We start from the raw sequence: 18,011 nt of genomic DNA, 5'->3' as shown, positions 1-18,011 counted from the left end.
CAGCATTCAGCGCTTGAACCACCCAGTTTATAATGTATGATAAACCATGTAGTTGCCAAAACACTGAAGTATAATTCAGGCACAGCTTAAAATGAACAGTCATGTTATACATACTATCGTCATTCATAAACGTTTAGTTTCACAGTTTGACTTTAAACTCATTTCTTTCATTTTCAATTTTCTCACCTCTTAGAAGATACATGTTTTTGTGGAAAGTGACAGTTTGAAAAGTCAAAGCTATCCGTCAGGCCCGATCCATACACTTAGCCACAGAGGCAGAACATCTTAATTGAAGCCTGGTGTTAAATTTATAGTCACCTTACACCATCGTTCACAGTAGGATCTGAGTCTGTGTTATAGACACTAACTGGTAGGGACAGATGTGTAGGTATATTTAGAGGACAAAAACACAGACTGGATATTAACAGTCAGCAGAAAAAATGCGAAAGATATACAGTGCCTTCAGAAAGTATTCACACTCTGACTTTTTCCACATTCTGGCCTACACACAATACCCCATAAACTAAAGTGGAATGCTGTTTTCGAAAATTTTCCAAATTAAGTAAAAATGAGAGCTGAAATGTCTTGAGTCAATAAGTATTCAAGCCCTTTGTTATGGTAAGCCTAAATAAGTACAGGAGTAAAAACAAAAGTCACATAAGTCACATAATAAGTTGCATTGACTTACTCTGTGTGCAATTATAGTGTTTAACATGATTTCTGTACCCCACACATTCAATTATCTGTAAGGTCGGTCAGTCGAGCTGTGAATTTCAAACACAGATTCAACCACAAAGACCAGGGAGGTATTCCAAAGCCTCGCAAAAAAGGAACCTATTGGAAGATGGGTAAAATAAATTGAAAAAGCATACATTGTATATCCCTTTGAGCATGGTGAAGTTATTCATTCAACTTTGGATGGTGTATCAATACACCCAGTCACTACAAAGATACTGACGTCCTTCCTAAATCAGTTGCTGGAGAGGAAAGAAACCACTCAGGGATTTCACCATGAGGCCAATGTTGACTTTAAAACAGTTACAGAGTTGAATAGTTGTGATAGGAGAAAACTGAGGATGGATCAACAACATTGTAGTTACTCCACAATACTAACCTAACTGACAGAGTGAAAAGAAGGAAGCCTGTACAGAATAAAAATATTCCAAAACATGCATCCTGTTTTCAACAATGCACTAAAGTAATACTGCAAAAAATGTGGCAAAGCAATTCACTTTTTATCCTGACTTCAAAGTGTTTTGTTTGGGGCAAATCCAATACAACACATTACTGAGTACCACTATCAATATTTTCAAGCATAGTGGTGGCTGCATCATGTTATGGGTATGCTTGTAATCATTAAGGGGAGTTTTTCAGGATAAACAAACCCAGAATGGAGCTAGGCATAGGGAAAATCCTAGAGGAAAACCTGGTAGTCTGCTTTCCACCAGACACTGGAAGATGAATTCACCTTTCAGCAGAACAATAACCTAAAACATAAGGCTAGATCTACACTGGAGTTGCTTACCAAGAAGACAATGAAAGTTCCTGAGTCTCAGAGTTACAGTTTTGACTTAAATCTGCTTGAAAATCTATGGCAAGATTTTAAAATGGTTGTCTAGCAATGATCAACAACCAATTTGGCAGCGCTTGAAGAATTTAGAAAATAATAGTTGGCAAATATTGTACAATCCAAGTGTGCAAAGCTCTTAGAGTCTTACCACAAAAATCCACTTTGACCTTACAGAGTATTTTCTATAGATAGTTGACAAAAAATGACAACTAAAACCTTTTAATCCCACTTCGTAATACAACAAAATGTGGAAAAAGTCAAGTGGTGTGAATACTTTCTGAAGGCACTGTATATTTATCGCTATCCCTCTCTTGCCCCTTCAGGAACAGCATAGCAGCATCTGCGGTGTGTGCCTTCAACCTCAGTGCCATCACCCAGGTGTTTGGAGGTCCCTTCAAATACCAGGAGAACTCTCGCTCCGCCTGGCTACCCTACCCTAACCCTAACCCTGACTTCCAGGTAAATATTCACCTACCCAACCCGAAAGGCTGGTTTGCAGTTGGTCGATCGACATGTCTGTAGACAGTTGTCACAGTGACATCATGAACATTCTATTATCATCCGACATGAAACTTATCCTCTTCGTTATGAAAAAGTATAATTACAAAACGACAGCCTCTGTATGGCATTTTTCTTTTCTTTTTTATTTAACCAGGTAGGCCAGTTGAGAACAAGTTCTCATTTACAACTGCAGCCTGGCCAAGATAAAGCAAAGCAGTGCGGAAAGAACAACACAGAGTTACACATGGGATAAACAAACCTACAGTCAATAACACAACAGAAAAATATGTATACAGTGTGTTCAAATGAATTAAGGAGGTAAGGCAATAAATAGGCCAATAGTGGCAAAGTAATTACAATTTAGCAATTTACAGTGGAGTGATATGTGCAGATGAGGATGTGCAAGTAGAAATACTGGTGTGCGAAAGAGCAGAAAAACAAAAACAAATATGGGGATGAGGTAGGTAGTTGATTGGATGGGCTATTTACAGATGGGCTGTGTACAGCTGCAGCGATCGGTAAGCTGCTCTGACAGCTGACGCTTAAAGTTAGTGAGGGAGATATAAGTCTCCAACTTCAGTGATTTTTGCAATTCGTTCCAGTCATTGGCAGCAGAGAACTGGAAGGAAAGGCGGCCAAAGGAGGTGTTGGCTTTGGGGATGACCAGTGAAATATACCTGCTCGAGCGCGTCCTACGGGTGGGTGTTGCTAAAAGCAACTTTATAAACAATGTTTTGGTTCGTTAATAGCTTGTTAGCTAGCTAGCTGGCTAACCAGTTCAAATAATGACCCAAGTATAGCTGACAACGCCTTAACTTTAGCTACTTTTTATTCATTATTACAGGAAAATAAACCCACCACAACAACATCATTAATTGCAAGGTAATGATGGCGAGTTTACAGAAAGTAGCTTTTGGTTGTGTGTTACAAAATAAAAGTAGGTAATTCTTTCTGAGAATTTAGAACTACTGCACTGTCTTGTCACAGTGGATTTGGTCTTGTTGCTGTAGCAGCCCAGTAACCACGACAACGGGCGTTCCGACAGTCGCAGAGACATTAACTTTTTTCATGTCTGTGCAACAAGGAAACAGTCGCAGTGACGGTCTACAGACATTCCACCAGAGTATAAATTAAATGTTGTTTTGACCTGCGACACTTGTCACATTCTAATTGTCTACAGACATGTCATTAAACCAAGTATACACCACCCTTAACCCTGAATTCCATGTAAATATAAACCTACCCCAACCCTAACCCTGACTTTCAGGTAAATATACACCTACCCCAACCCTAACCCTGACTTTCAGGTAAATATACACCTACCCCAACCCTAACCCTGCCTTTCAGGTAAATATACACCTACCCCAACCCTAACCCTGACTTTCAGGTAAATATACACCTACCCCAACCCTAACCCTGACTTTCAGGTAAATATACACCTACCCTAACCCTGACTTTCAGGTAAATATACACATACCCCAACCCTAACCCTGACTTTCAGGTAAATATACACCTACCCCAACCCTAACCCTGACTTTCAGGTAAATATACACCTACCCCAACCCTAACCCTGACTTTCAGGTAAATATACACATACCCCAACCCTAACCCTGACTTTCAGGTAAATATACACCTACCCCAACCCTAACCCTGACTTTCAGATAAGGAACCCCAGTATGGCTGCCGACACAGCTCACAGGAAAATCTTCTATCCCTATAGTAGAAACAAGGCCTTGAGCCATGAGCTCAGCTAGGTAGTTGTTCTATCAGGGTTAAGCCAGGCACAGGATCAGATTGGGATATGTTTTGGGATGGATGAGCTTGAATCCGTTTTTAAAGTTGAATATGACCAATTGAATATAACAAATCAGGCTAATAGCTACCATAGTAGCTATTAGTCTATCACAGTGCCATCCGTTTTGTCACCAAAGCCCCATACACTACCCACCACTGCGACCTGCACACTCTCGTTGGTTGGCTCGCTTCATACTCGTCGCCAAACCCACTGGCTACAGGTTATCTACAAGTCTCTGCTAGGTAAAACCCCGCCTTATCTCAGCTCACTGGTCACCATAGCAACACCCACTCGTAGCATGCGCTCCAGCAGGTATATCTCACTGGTCACCCCCAAAGCCAATTCCCCCTTTGGTCATCTTTCCTTCCAGTTCTCTGCTACCAATGACTGGAACGAGCTGCAAAAAGCTCTGAAGCTGGAGACTCATATCTCCCTCACTAGCTTTAAGCACCAGCTGTCAGAGCAGCTCACAGATCACTGCACCTGTACATAGCCCATCTGTAAACAGCCCATCTATCTACCTACCTCATCCCCATACTGTATTTATTTATTTATCTTGCTCCTTTGCACCCCAGTATCTCTACTTGCACATTCATCTTCTGCACATCTACCATTCCAGTGTTTAATTGCTATATTGTTAATTACTTCACCATCATGGCCTATTTATTGCCTTAACTCTCTTATCTTACCTCATTTGCACTCACTGTATATAGACTTTTTGTTTTCTTTTGTTCTACTGTATTATTGACTGTACGTTTTGTTTATTCCATGTGTAACTCTGTGTTGTTGTATGTGTCAAATTGCTATGCTTTATCTTGGCCAGGTCGCAGTTGCAAATGAGAACTTGTTCTCAACTAGCCTACCTGGTTAAATAAAGGTGAAATAAAAAATATATATATAAATAGTGTGACAAGACAGATGTATGACTCAGGTCAGTGCCTTACAGATGTAGGATCTTAATTTGAGCAAGTTTGTTACAGCAGGAAAATAATCCTGCAGCAACAGAAAATGTGAATTATTATGTGGATTATAATTAATGGACGTTTTTGTAGGGGTTGATATATTTTTCGTTAGGGCAAATTAAGTTTTTTTTTTAAATTGGAAATTATAAACTTTAGAAACCTTTAAAAAAAAATCAAATACACTAAGTTTGCATTTCCTGCTGTACAGGAATATTTTCAGCAACAAAAGAGTGATCAAATTAAGATCTTACATCTGAGATGGCAGCGGACGACCATGCCTGTGTCTGTTTCCCATGGACAGTTAGCTCTGGTGGACATCTAGCCGTCATGGACTCAGGCTTTCACCTGGTTATTCTGAGAGCTTTTATCACCTCAACAACTCTGTCCAATTAACCAACATACAAAAACATAATCGAATCCAACAGAAAGTATGTGTGTACATGTGGTTATGTGTATGGGTGGGTCTGCATTTGTGTTTGTGTGTGTGTTTGTTTGTGTGCATGCTTGAGTGTGTGTGTGTGCTTGTGTGTAGGGCTGATGAGCAAGCTCCAGAGTCCCTGTACACTCCCTCTCATTAATTCATTCTCTCTCACTCTCTCTTTCAATCTCCTCACAAACCTGTTAATAATGACGACCTCGCGTTATAAAACTCACTGATGTGAAATTTACAACATCCCAATCGCACCACTACAGTACTTTCCCTAGAGCCGGAAGAAGTTGTCCCTAACCACTGACCCAGGACCAGGTGTTATTACATCTCTCTTATTGTTTAAGGTTAGGAGTGGGTTGAGGGTAATCTGGTCCTAGATCTGTGTTAAAGGTCAACTTCTACCTATCATGAATGGCAGTTCATTCTCTGAAGCCTCTCTGACCCATAGCCACGGAAATTTGTTTGGGGGTGGGGGTGCTGCGATTTTTTTTTGCCTATTGGGGGATGCAGAATTTTTTTTTGTTGCCCACGCTGAAGATGTCTTTATCGGTCCACTAATACAGGACTAGTAAAGGCTCAGTGCATGGCTTTTGTGAAAAAATTAACTAAATGTATTTGAATGTTTACCAGCATTTGTAACTTGACTCTGAACAAAACAGTTAATCTGATAATACTTGTGGAATATAAAAATAGTTGCTTGATATATGTTTTCCAGTTTCTTGAAATACTTTGCAAATGCAACTTATTTCTATGTGTGAACTGAAATGGTTTATTCATTCCTTTTCAGTAGACACTCTTATCCAAAACAACATACAGTAGTGAGTGCATACATTTACATGCTTTTTCAAACCCACAACCCTAGCATTGCAAGGGCCATGCTCTACCATCTCAGCCAGATCATCACATCACATCATCACAAACCACTTGATGTCTCAATGTACTCAATTACTCTACTGTACATTGTTTTTCTTCATGGTGATGGTCTAGTTACAAACCTAGATGACCAGCTTGTGTACAATACAGTAATGTACATTATGTGGTTTGTTTGGATGGTAAATTAATACTGCACATAAAGTGGTTGTTTTCTATGTTATTTGATCAAGAAAAATATTTTATGTGAAGTGGATGTTTTGTTTCTTTGCCTATAACTTTGCACTTTTTGATGTAAATGTCTGAGGACAGGGTTTTGATCTTCATGGATTCCATTAAAATGACAATCAAAGAGAAAGGTACAGGGCAACGACTCTTACAACACCAACTATTGAGTCATGTTCTTAATTATACAACTACCTTTTTTGCCAAAGTGGAGATGCTGAAAACATGCTTTTGCCCTCGCTACAGACGTCGATATCGCTTGACTAATACTACAATGAACGAAAATATGAACGCAAAATACAACAATTCCCAAGATTTTACTGAGTTACAGTTCATGTCAGTCAATATTAATAAATAAATGAGGCCCTAATCGATGGAATTCAAATGACTGGGAATAAAGATATGCATCTGTTGCTCATAGATACCTTTAAAAAAAGGTAGGGGAGTGGATCAGAAAACCAGTCAGTATCTGGTGTGACAACCGTTTGCCTCATGCAGTGTGACACATCTCCTTTGTATAAAGTTGAACAGGCTGTTGATTGTGGCCTGTGGAATGTTGTCCCACTCCTCTTCAATGGCTGTGCGAAGTTGCTGGATATAAATGGGAACTGGAACGCGCTGTTGTACATGTCGATCCAGAGCATCCAAACATGCTCAATGGGTGACATGTCTGGTGAGTATGCAGGCCATGGAAGAACTGGGACATTTTCAGCTTCCAGGAATTATGTACAGATCCTTGCAAAATGGGTCCGTGCATTATCATGCTGAAACATGAGGTGATGGTGGCGGATTAATGGCATGGCAATGGGCCCAAGTATCTCTGTGCATTCAAATTGCCATTCATAAAATACAACTGTGTTTGTTGTCGATAGCTTATGCCTGCCCATACTATAACCTCACCACCACCATGGCGCACTCTGTTCACAACGTTGACATCAGCAAACCGCTCACCCACATGACGCCGTACACACTGTCTGCCATCTGCCCTGTAAAGTTGAAATCAAGATTCATCCATGAAGAGCACTCTTCTCCAGCGTGCCAGTGGTCATCAAAGCTGAGCATTTTCCCACTGAAGTCGGTTACAACGCCGAACTGCAGTCAGGCCAAGACCCTGGTGATGACGACGAGCACGCAGATGAGCTTCCCTGAGACGGTTTCTGACAGTTTGTGCAGAAATCCTTCAGTTGTGCAAACCACAGTTTCATCAGCTGTCCGGGTGGCTGGTCTCAGACAATCCCGCTGGTGAAGAAACCGTATGTGGAGGTCCTGGGCTGGCGTGGTTACACGTGGTCTGTGGTTGTGAGACCAGTTGGACGTACTGCCGAATTCTTTAAAACGACATTGGAAGCGGCTTATGGTAGAGAAATGAACATTCAATTATCTGGCAACAGCTCTGGTGGACATTCCTGCAGTCAGCATGCCAATTGTACACTCCCTCAAAAGTTGAGACATCTGTGGCATTGTGTTGTGTGACAAAACTGTACATTTTAGAGTGGCCTTTTATTGTCCACCGTACAAGGTGCAAGGTAATGTACAAGGTAATGATCATGCTGTTTAATCAGCTTCTTGATATGCCACACTTTTCAGGTGGATGGATTAATTTGACCGAGGAGAAATGCTCACTAACAGTGATTTAAACAAATTTGTGTACAAAATTTGATAGAAATAAGCTTTTTGTGCATATGGAAAATTTCAGGGATATTTTTTTTCAGCTCACAAAACATAGGAGCAACACTTTACACGTTGCATTTATATGTTTGTTCTGTGTATTAAAGATCCAGTGCACTACTCTTGTGAAAACAATATATATTTTTTATGTTTTTTGGGGGGGATGCTGTAGTACCCTCAGCACCCCTACTTCCCACGGCTATGATCTGACCTCATAGGGCTTTGGAACAGAGGGAGGATTTGGAAGCCTTAGCTTTAAAGCTCTGTGCTTTTTAGTCATGACACAGAGAGAATGGTGTATGGCTCTCAGGGCTAGCAGCTCTCAGGGCTAGCAGCTCTCAGGGCTAGCAGGCTTAGCAGATGGCCTATAGGCTAATCTACATACAACAGTCTGAATGTGATTTCATTTTCTCAGGGGGTTGGGGGAGGCAGTGGAGGGCACACACACACACACGGCTACAGACACGGCCGGCTGCACACACATGTTCCATATCACTCATGTAACCAAAAGCCTAAGGTGAACTTGGTCAGCGAGTTTTACGCTTGATAGACACACATATTTGCACATGAAGAAACGCACACACACACAGATTCCAGTCACTTGAGGCTAGGAGAAATTGCCTTGATGGAAACCAATTTCCTCTGGCTTGTAGTATCTGACCAAAGCCTTGCCCTGCCCACTGTGGCAGTGTAGGTCTGCACAGGGCCCTGTTAGAGAGGATAAAGTGTGTGTGTGTGTGCGTGTGCGTGTGTGTGTGCGTGTGTACGTGTGTGCGTGTGTGCGTGCGCGTGTAAACCAGCCTTTTCCAGGCTCAGGGGGAATTGCTCTGAGCTGCACCATTTGACACACGCACACACGCACACACATACATACACATGCACACACACACACACACATTTCACTGTTGGAGCACAGCACACTTTATCTAGGTTGGGGTGACATCTTCATCAAGTATTTGTCAATGTTGGAGGATTCGATTTACGAGCTTTGGATTTATGGCAGCCCTGCATTGATGTAAAATGGCCTGCCCATATATCTAGCACCCTACACACACACACAAACACACACACACACACACACACACACACACACACACACACACACACACACACACACACACACACACACACACACACACACACACACACACACACACACACACACACACACACACACACACAGAGCGAGAGAGAGAGAGACTCACACACACATACACAAATACACACACACACACCAACATGGATCTTTCCCCAACTTCCTGTGAAATCATTACTCACACACACCCTGGCCATTGATTGAATGGTTAATGATCTATCTGTCTAGAGAAATATCTCCCTCTTCTCTTAAACTGTATGAATTGATCCAGCAGTTATAGATCATGGTAAATCATGTTGCTGTGTATTAACAGTTCCAATACCATCAGACTGGGGTGGGTGTGTCTGAGTGCAGATAGTCATCTCTCACTTGTAAATGCAAAATGAATTCATCGTTTAACTCATTGTCAGAGAGAGATTGATGTGTTTTGCACAAAACTCTTATAGATGATTTCCTAATGGTTGTTATAATACATTTTACATGTATATCTCACTATACTATAAGCCATACATACAGTTAGTACCAGACCTGGGTAGAAAATAGTTATGTTTTGTAGTTCATTTGAAAATACTAGCTTTTCAAAAACTTAAGGTCGTCAAATATAGGTTATGACATTTCAACTAAAAGGAACATATTTTCTTTAATATTCAAATACAGGTCTCAGAAAAACAACATAATATTGAAGTATTGGAATATCTCTCAGAAAACCCAAAAATATTTTAAGGTATTTTAATATAAGTTATTCGAAAGCAAACAAAATATATTTTTGATGGCTGCCAAAAAGCTACAACAGTTAGTTGAATTAGTCTAAATATATCATCATAAGCACGTGGTTTAGGGGGCTCTTAGATATTCGTCTTAATCTAGTTTATCGTCTAGAATGAAATATAGGAGGGACATGGAATCACTTCAACATTAGAGTAGACCACTTTTGCAGCTTCAAAATGACTAACAAATATACTTTCACAATGAGTGAGACATAAGGTAATACAGTAACACTTGGCATCAAGTTCTTGTGTAGTAACTTTGTGATTATTTTCAATAGCAACATTGTTGTTACATAGGACTTGCATAATAATGGAGTTATTACATAAGTAGAATAAGGAATAGTCACTATTCCTCTTGTGTGCAGTAGTTACAAAAAACTCTCAGCTCATTTCTATGCAATTAAAATGCAATTGCAAAATTATTATGTAACAACATGCTAATAAAATGTTGGCCCAAAAGTAATTACAGTTTTATTACACAGACACAAGAACAGTTTAATGTTAAGCGTTACTGAGAGTGCTAACAGTAACAAATGATGGCTATTGAGTGTCAAAAGGAAACTAAATATCCCAAAACTGCCTTCATGAATCAACTACAGCCAAGGTAGGTGGAAAATCTGTTAGTTTTAGTCTGAGTAAACTATCTCTTTAAAGATGGTATAGTGTGTGTTTGTAACAAGAACATTTACCCTCAGATGGACAAAGAGGTTCAAAGTTGTTTTTGCTAAGCATCCAACCTGCTGTTTCCAATGTTTGTAAATGGATTTGAATTACTCTGCAGTATTTTCAGGTATCATATACAATTAATTGCAGCTTTCAAACTTTTCAGTGGCATGTTGGAAGAGTCAGTTGTTGAGCATCACAACTTATTTATACTTTTCTGGACAAAATATCATTGATTAATTGGTTTGATTTGATTGTACACCTGGGGCAATGGATATTCAGGAGAATGAACATTTACAAAATGTTCAGAAATAAATGTATTGTGTAGATCCAATAAGACTCTCAGATAGATTGAAATTGTGCAGGAGATTGTGTGTGCTCTATTCATTCTATTTCTATCTTCAACGTGCAGTTCCAGATACAACCCTGCCATTAGTTGAAGGCAGCCAATCCAATAGTTTCAGAAAAGTAGTCACTTCCTCAGATCTGTGAGCTGTCATCAAGGCAAAGGGTGGCTACTTGTTGAATCTCAAATATAAAATATATTTTGATTTGTTTAACACTTTTTTGGTTACTGCATGATTCCATATATGTTATTTCATAGTTTTGATGTCTTCACTATTATTCTACAATGTAGAACATAGTTTTAAAAAAATAACAAAAGACCTTGGAATGAGTAGGTGTGTCCAAACATTTTGACTGGGACTGTATATATTGCATTAAAATACAAAAACACAGCACAAATAAATGATATCTGTCCCTCTCTTTCTCCCTCGAGTGTGGTACCATAGACTACGGCTCCTACGTGAACCTGACAGAGAGGAACCTGCAGGATGCCCAGAAGTTCCTGCTGATGAACGAGGTGGTTCAGCCGGTCCAGCCTGTCCCTTACTTTATGGAGGATAATATCCGCTTCTCCCACGTAGCTGTGGACGTGGTGCAGGGCAAAGACATGCTGTTCCATATCATCTACCTGGCCACAGGTAAAATTGGTGTGTGTGTGTGTGTGTGTGTGTGTGTGTGTGTGTGTGTGTGTGTGTGTGTGTGTGTGTGTGTGTGTGTGTGTGTGTGTGTGTGTGTGTGTGTGTGTGTGTGTGTGTGTGTGTGTGTGTGTGTGTGTGATCTGATTCCTAGCCCTTTGACTCTGCACGTTGTGGAGTGGTTCAGGAAGGTGATTGAAGGCATTAGATGTGTAGCTCTGAGGAGACATCAAAGCTTTCATTCAGCTGACATTAATGGGATCGCAATGAACTGCCATGTGTCCTCCATATGCGGCAGCGCGCGCGCACACACACACACACACACACACACACACACACACACACACACACACACACACACACACACACACACACACACACACAGAGGCACACAAGCTCACACACGCACACAACCTTGCACATCCAGCAGACTCACACACACAAACCACACACACATCCCATCCTTTTCCACACACTCAATCCCTCACTGAGAGATGTTAAACACCATGAAATTGCAACCAGTCGCCTGTCAATGGGAAGCATGGCGGTAATGAGAAAAACACAGGTACAGTATGTAACACAGCAACCAGACAGAGGACAGGAAGTATGTAACACAGCAACCAGACAGAGGACAGGAAGTATGTAACACAGCAACCAGACTGGAAGGTTTAACCTCCTCTTACACTGCTGGCTTGTACAGCCATGCTCTGTCTCATTCTGTGCCCCTGTTATTTCTGGGTCCCTCCTCCACCTGTTCTGCATCACTAGCCTTGGGCATTTCTGTCTGTCTGACGGTCCTGCTAACAAAACATTGCTCCCATTGTGTTTGTGTGTGTTCGTATGTGCGTGAGTGAGTGAGTGTGTGTATCTCCACTCTCATTGTGTGTGGATGCGTGCTTATACGTGCGTGAGTGTGTCTGTGGGATCAATGCGGCAATGAGATCGGTGGGTTCACACAGAGCAGACAAGTTTCTGGATGCTAACCAGACCCTAATGAAAACATCTGAACCAGTGCCAGGGCCATTAGCAACGGCTAGCATACATAGCTAATCACTGGCTATTAGCGCTCTAGTGCACTGCTCTGATTGGGACCATTCTCTGGTACCTGATTGTTTTACTAGAGGGCCGAACAACTAGGTAGTGTCGTACAATGTTTTTCCAACTTTTGGCTTTGTAAACCACACAAATCCTCTTTAATTCCTGTTTGTATAAAATAGACAAAACAAACTGTTTTTAGGCAGGATCTAGCCATGAACGCTAACACTATTGTAGCATGTTGAACCAAACTATTTCCCACATTTCTTTGCTTGTAGCTTTTAGTCAAGTGTAGTCATCAATTTCTGAGTATCTCGGATATCAGTTTCCCTACAGATCGATAAAACATCCATTGCTCCCGCAGTGAAAAACTCTACTTCGGGGCAGGACTGTACTTTTGTATTTTACCACCTTGAAGCTTTGTGTTAGGGAATAGGAATTCAACTTTCTTAGATCTAATTACATTCCCCTCCCCACAGGGAATGCATGTATAATTGACGATGTTTGCTTGAGTTGCCTCCAAATTCTGTATCTTATGCAATCACATGGGATGTTCCCATTACATTACATTATTGGACCACAGAGGTCATCTGTTAAGTGCTGACCTAATCTATAAATCAAGACTTCCTATGATGGCAGTTTAGCATGTTTAAAAACACTTTAAATTAGTGCAAAAAATGTCAGTACAATGGCCTGATCAGCTCAGTAACTTTCAACGTGGCACCGTCATAGGATGCCACCTTTCCAACAAGTCAGTTAGACTAATTTCTGCCCTGCTAGAGCTGCCCCAGTCAACTGTAAGTGCTGTTATTGTGAAGGGGAAACTTCTAAGAGCAACAACGGTTCAGCCGCGAAGTGATAAGCCAGACAAGCTCACAGAATGGGACCCCTGAGTGCTGAAGCGCGTAGCCTGTAAAAATATTTTGTCCTCGGTTGCAACACTCACTACCGAGTTCCAAACTTCCTATGAAAACAACTTCAGCACAAGAACTGTTCATCCGGAGCTTCATGAAATGGGTTTCCATGGCCGAGCAGCTGCACACAAGCGTAATATCACCATACGCAATGCCAAATGTCGGCTGGAGTGGTGTAAAGCTCGCCGCCATTGGACTCTGGGGAAGTGAAAATTAGTTATCTGGAGTGATGAATCACGCTTTACCATCTGGCAGTCCGATGGACGAATCTGAGTTTGGCAGATGCCAGGAGAACGCTACCTGCCCGAATGCACAGTATCAACTGTCTGGTAGGGGAGGAATTATGGTCTGGGGCTGTTTTTCATGGTTAGGACTAGGCCCCTTAGTTCCAGTGAAGGGAAATCACTACAGCATACAATGACATTCTGGATGATTCTGTGCTTCCAACTTTGTGGCAACAGTTTGGGGAAGGCCCTTTCCTGTTTCAGCATGACAATGCCCCCATGCACAAAGCGAGGTCCATACAGAAATGGTTTGTCGAGATCAGTGTGGAAGAGCTTGACTGGCCTGCACAAAGCCCTGACCTCAACCCCACCAAACACCTTTTGGATGAATTGGAATGCCGACTGCGAGCCAGGCCTAATTGCCCAACATCAGTGCCCGACCTCACTAATGCTCTTGTAGCTGAATGGAAGCCAGTCCATGCAGCAATGTTCCAACATGTAGTAGAATGCCTTCCCAGAAGAGTGGAGGCTGTTATAGCAGTTAAGGAAGGACCAACTCCATATTAATGCCCATGATTTTGGAATGAGATGTTCGACGAGCAGGTTTCCACATACTTTTGGTCATGTTGTGTACTTTTCCAGAGGGAGTAAGCTATTGTAGTTGATTGGGGATGTTGCAACTTTGCCAAATATGGAGTCAATGGTGACTTCCTCTCCCTCATTCACTCCCTTTGAAAAAGAAGAATACTGTTTAACACATATGAGACAGAAATGTTCCCTCTTTTTTATATACCTCCTTCTCTTACTCTCTTCTCTCCAGATTATGGAACCATCCGTAAGGTCCTGTCTCCTCTGAACCAGTCCATGGGCAGCTGTCTATTAGATGAGATTGAGTTGTTCCCGCCCAGGAGGAGACAACCAATCAGAAGCCTCCTGATCCTTCACAGCAGCAGTGAGCTGTACGTCGGGGTCAGGGACCAGGTCATCAAGATACCACTGATGAGATGCAACTTCCACAAGACCAGAGAGTGAGTAGTACACACAGACGTGTACGCACACACACACACACACACACACACACACACACACACACACACACACACACACACACACACACACACACACACACACACACACACAACCTCCTAGGTATCAAAGCTGTGCAATCCAGGTGACCAAGAACATGTTAGCCAACAGAGCTAAAGTCTAGACATTATTTTATGGAGCTAAAACAAGTCTTCAGGTTTCAGATAATCTTGGTAACCCAGAAGGAAAATTATTTTACCAAGGTTTGTAATTTCCTGTTTTACTTCTGGGGTGTATGCCGTTAACAATTGTGATTACCTTTGTGCAAAGGAAGGAAGCGAAGTGTCCTCCCGTGGAAATGCAAACTCTCAGCCAAAGCCTTCCACTAATTTCACCTGTGTTTATCATGGTCAAAAAGCACATTATTGTTTTGATGAATTTTTACAATATAGCCAATTTTGACTTTGTTGCTGTGGAATCTAGTGGAAACCGTTCATCACGGGCTTGAATAACACCGCACCAGCTTAAGCACCACCTTTGCCCAATCCTGATTCGTCCAAATAATCAATCACAAAAACCCAAAACCAGGAACTACTGCTGCTAATCACATAATTATACGTGTGTCTTGATAGATTCTCGACGTTTCATCTGTCCATGAGAATCTGTCCACCAGGGATTAAGTTTCAGACAAAGACCCACCCACAGACCCACACACATACACTACTTCTCCACAACTGCATGTAGTTTCATAGTTGTTACAAGCTAATTACTTGTTAATTAATCCAATTATAGTGGGCCTGGCATGATGCCAATGTAATATAGTGTTGGTCTGCCTTCTTGTCCCCTCAGCTGCTGTGGCTATTGTAGTGGGAGTATGTTAATGAGACATATTGAGTTTCTGACAGAGGCACCAGATCGTTCGGAGCAGAGGCCTGGATATGAACACAGTGCCAAGGATAACAGTAGACACATGATTCACAGAGACTTACTGTGTATTAAATGGCACCCTATTCCCTATTTAGTGCACTACTTTTGATAGGGCTCTGGTCAAAAGTAGTGCACCATATAGGGAACAGGGTGCCATTTTGGACGCAATGCATGATTTACAAAGACAGACTCCATTGAAGAGATTTGGAGAAACCACAGCAAATAGGTGAAAACCAATCTGCAATTTTCATCTCACAAAGACATGAGTTATTCTCTGGTTTAGATTTAGAGATGGAGGGTAACACCTGGGTCAGGAACACCTGACTAGATTATAAACTGTTATTTTTTTCTCTTCTGACAGACGCGCGAGTGTGTGTCAGTACACAATCTATCACTATTATATTCTACAGACTATTACTGTAGCTAATACCATCTGTCTGTGTCTCAGAGATGAGTGTAGGTTGTGACACGGCTCTCTTATTTGCATGACAGAAGAGAGACATCAGGTACTTTATTGCGCTGGAAACCTCTACGCCTCCTAAACAGAGACCTGGAAAAGCCAGAAGGGGATTGAGCTGGTATTAGACTGGTCCCATGACAAATCTGTACTGTGATAATAGTTTGTGATAGTCTTGCTTATTCCTAAAAAGTTTACAGATCAGAACATGACTGAGGAATAACTTTTTCACACCCTCTCGCCTTTTCTCTCATTAATTAATATATGAATCAATGAATCAGTCAATATGTCTCCTCTCTGTCAGGGCGTGTGTGGGGGCGAGGGACCCGTATTGTGGCTGGGACCTGGTGTTGAGGAAGTGCACCACACTGGAGGAGAGCGTCAGCATGAGCCAATGGGAACAGAGCATCACTAAGTGCCCTGTGAGTACCCAGAATGCACTGTACCATACACGCACACACACACACACACACACACACACACACACACACACACACACACACACACACACACACACACACACACACACACACACACACACACACACACACACACTAAGAGAAATGCATTCTCTCCCCAGCAAAGCCTCAATCAATCTCCTCTGTCTTCGCGATCATTAGCTAATTCGCAACAGTTCGCCCCATTCATTCTGTCCACTCCCAATTCCGGGGGATTGATTTCACAGCGACCCCGCTTAATGAAACGGTAATTGACGTGTTTCTGACAGACATCCATTCTGGTGCGGTGACCATTGGCAGTATTGAGTGCTGCCCTAGTCTTGTATGTGGTTTCATGTTCAACAGGTTATTTGGCACTACTAGACAGCCCACTGCATTTGTTGGCGAACACCTACACACATGCGCACACACACCAAAGCATTACTTATCCAGAATCTTTAAAGTTCACCGACAGACCTAAGGGGCACTCTCTACTGATCAGAGAGCACTGGCTGTTCTCCTTCTGATTACATAATGGTCAACTAAAAGACAGTGTAAACACAGACACTATTACAGGTGTCGTCGCCTGTGCTCTGGCTATTCTTAGCGCCTTTTATTTGCTCAGACACAACTGCCAAAGACAAGAAGGGAGCGTGTATTTGCTTATGTAGCCTTTATATAGCCAGTGAAATAATTGAAAATGAGAATAAATTCTGTTCCAATAACGACCTGCTAGCCAGCGGAACAATGGAGTCCTGTGTTGCCCAGACAAACTGTGAACCATTTGGTTATTATTGTAGGACTTCCATGGCTGTTAAATCTGACTGACAACTGGCAGTCCAAATGCACATAACTGTTGGACAGGACTGGAATATTGGGGACAAAATGACTGCAAAGTCAATGACGCTTTTGTGAAGCTGCGTAGATTTATTTCCCATACATTACTCTAATCGGCTTTTGTGATTAACATGGCTTTCCTCAACATGGAACTGAACTTTCAGAGAACTTAGAGGAGAGATGAAGTCATATTTCACATGTTTTGTGGTTAAGATTTGGATAGGATCTTGTTCCAAGGTGTAATGTGTACCACAGTGAGTTGGTAGAAAGGAGACGGATTTACCAACCTATTCACAAAACCATCTGGTGTTTGGGACTGGACTCCCTGTGGAAATAAACACTATAGAAAGGAGGTGTGTTTTTGGTGAAGTAAAATAAATCTTAGTCACCATGTTCACCAAATGTGTCTTTTAGGCATTAAAAGTACAAATGGAACTGAAATAGAATGGAAGCATTCTATTCACCTTGTGTTTTTAACTAACTGAAACTGAAATGGAATGGAACCATTCTGTTCCTTCCCCCTCTACAGCACATTTCCAACCCAACAATAAAACAATGCACTTCATCTTATAAGTGAGAAACAATAGAGAAGTCTGCTGATTCAATTCCACTGAGGCCGTGAAATTA

At 41.7% G+C, this 18,011-nt stretch overlaps 1 protein-coding gene across 3 annotated transcripts in view; it reads left to right on the top strand.

The window, feature by feature from the left end:
* Window positions 1–18,011, top strand: part of sema5a (sema domain, seven thrombospondin repeats (type 1 and type 1-like), transmembrane domain (TM) and short cytoplasmic domain, (semaphorin) 5A) — a 195,700-nt gene that overhangs the window by 101,912 nt on the left and 75,777 nt on the right. For all 3 annotated transcript variants that reach the window (XR_001322457.2, XM_014157212.2, XM_014157211.2), the window contains 4 exons: window positions 1,894–2,029; window positions 11,326–11,530; window positions 14,521–14,728; window positions 16,415–16,532. Coding sequence is in view for 2 of the 3 variants with exons in the window: in XM_014157212.2 (XP_014012687.1) it covers window positions 1,894–2,029; window positions 11,326–11,530; window positions 14,521–14,728; window positions 16,415–16,532 (667 nt within the window). In the remaining variant the exon portion in view is untranslated. The remainder of the gene's footprint in view (window positions 1–1,893; window positions 2,030–11,325; window positions 11,531–14,520; window positions 14,729–16,414; window positions 16,533–18,011) is intronic.

The sequence above is a fragment of the Salmo salar genome, chromosome ssa19 (assembly GCF_905237065.1).
Source record: "Salmo salar chromosome ssa19, Ssal_v3.1, whole genome shotgun sequence".
NCBI lineage: Eukaryota > Metazoa > Chordata > Actinopteri > Salmoniformes > Salmonidae > Salmo > Salmo salar.
Note: the sequence above shows the minus strand (reverse complement) of the source record. Positions and strands in the feature narration are given on the sequence as shown.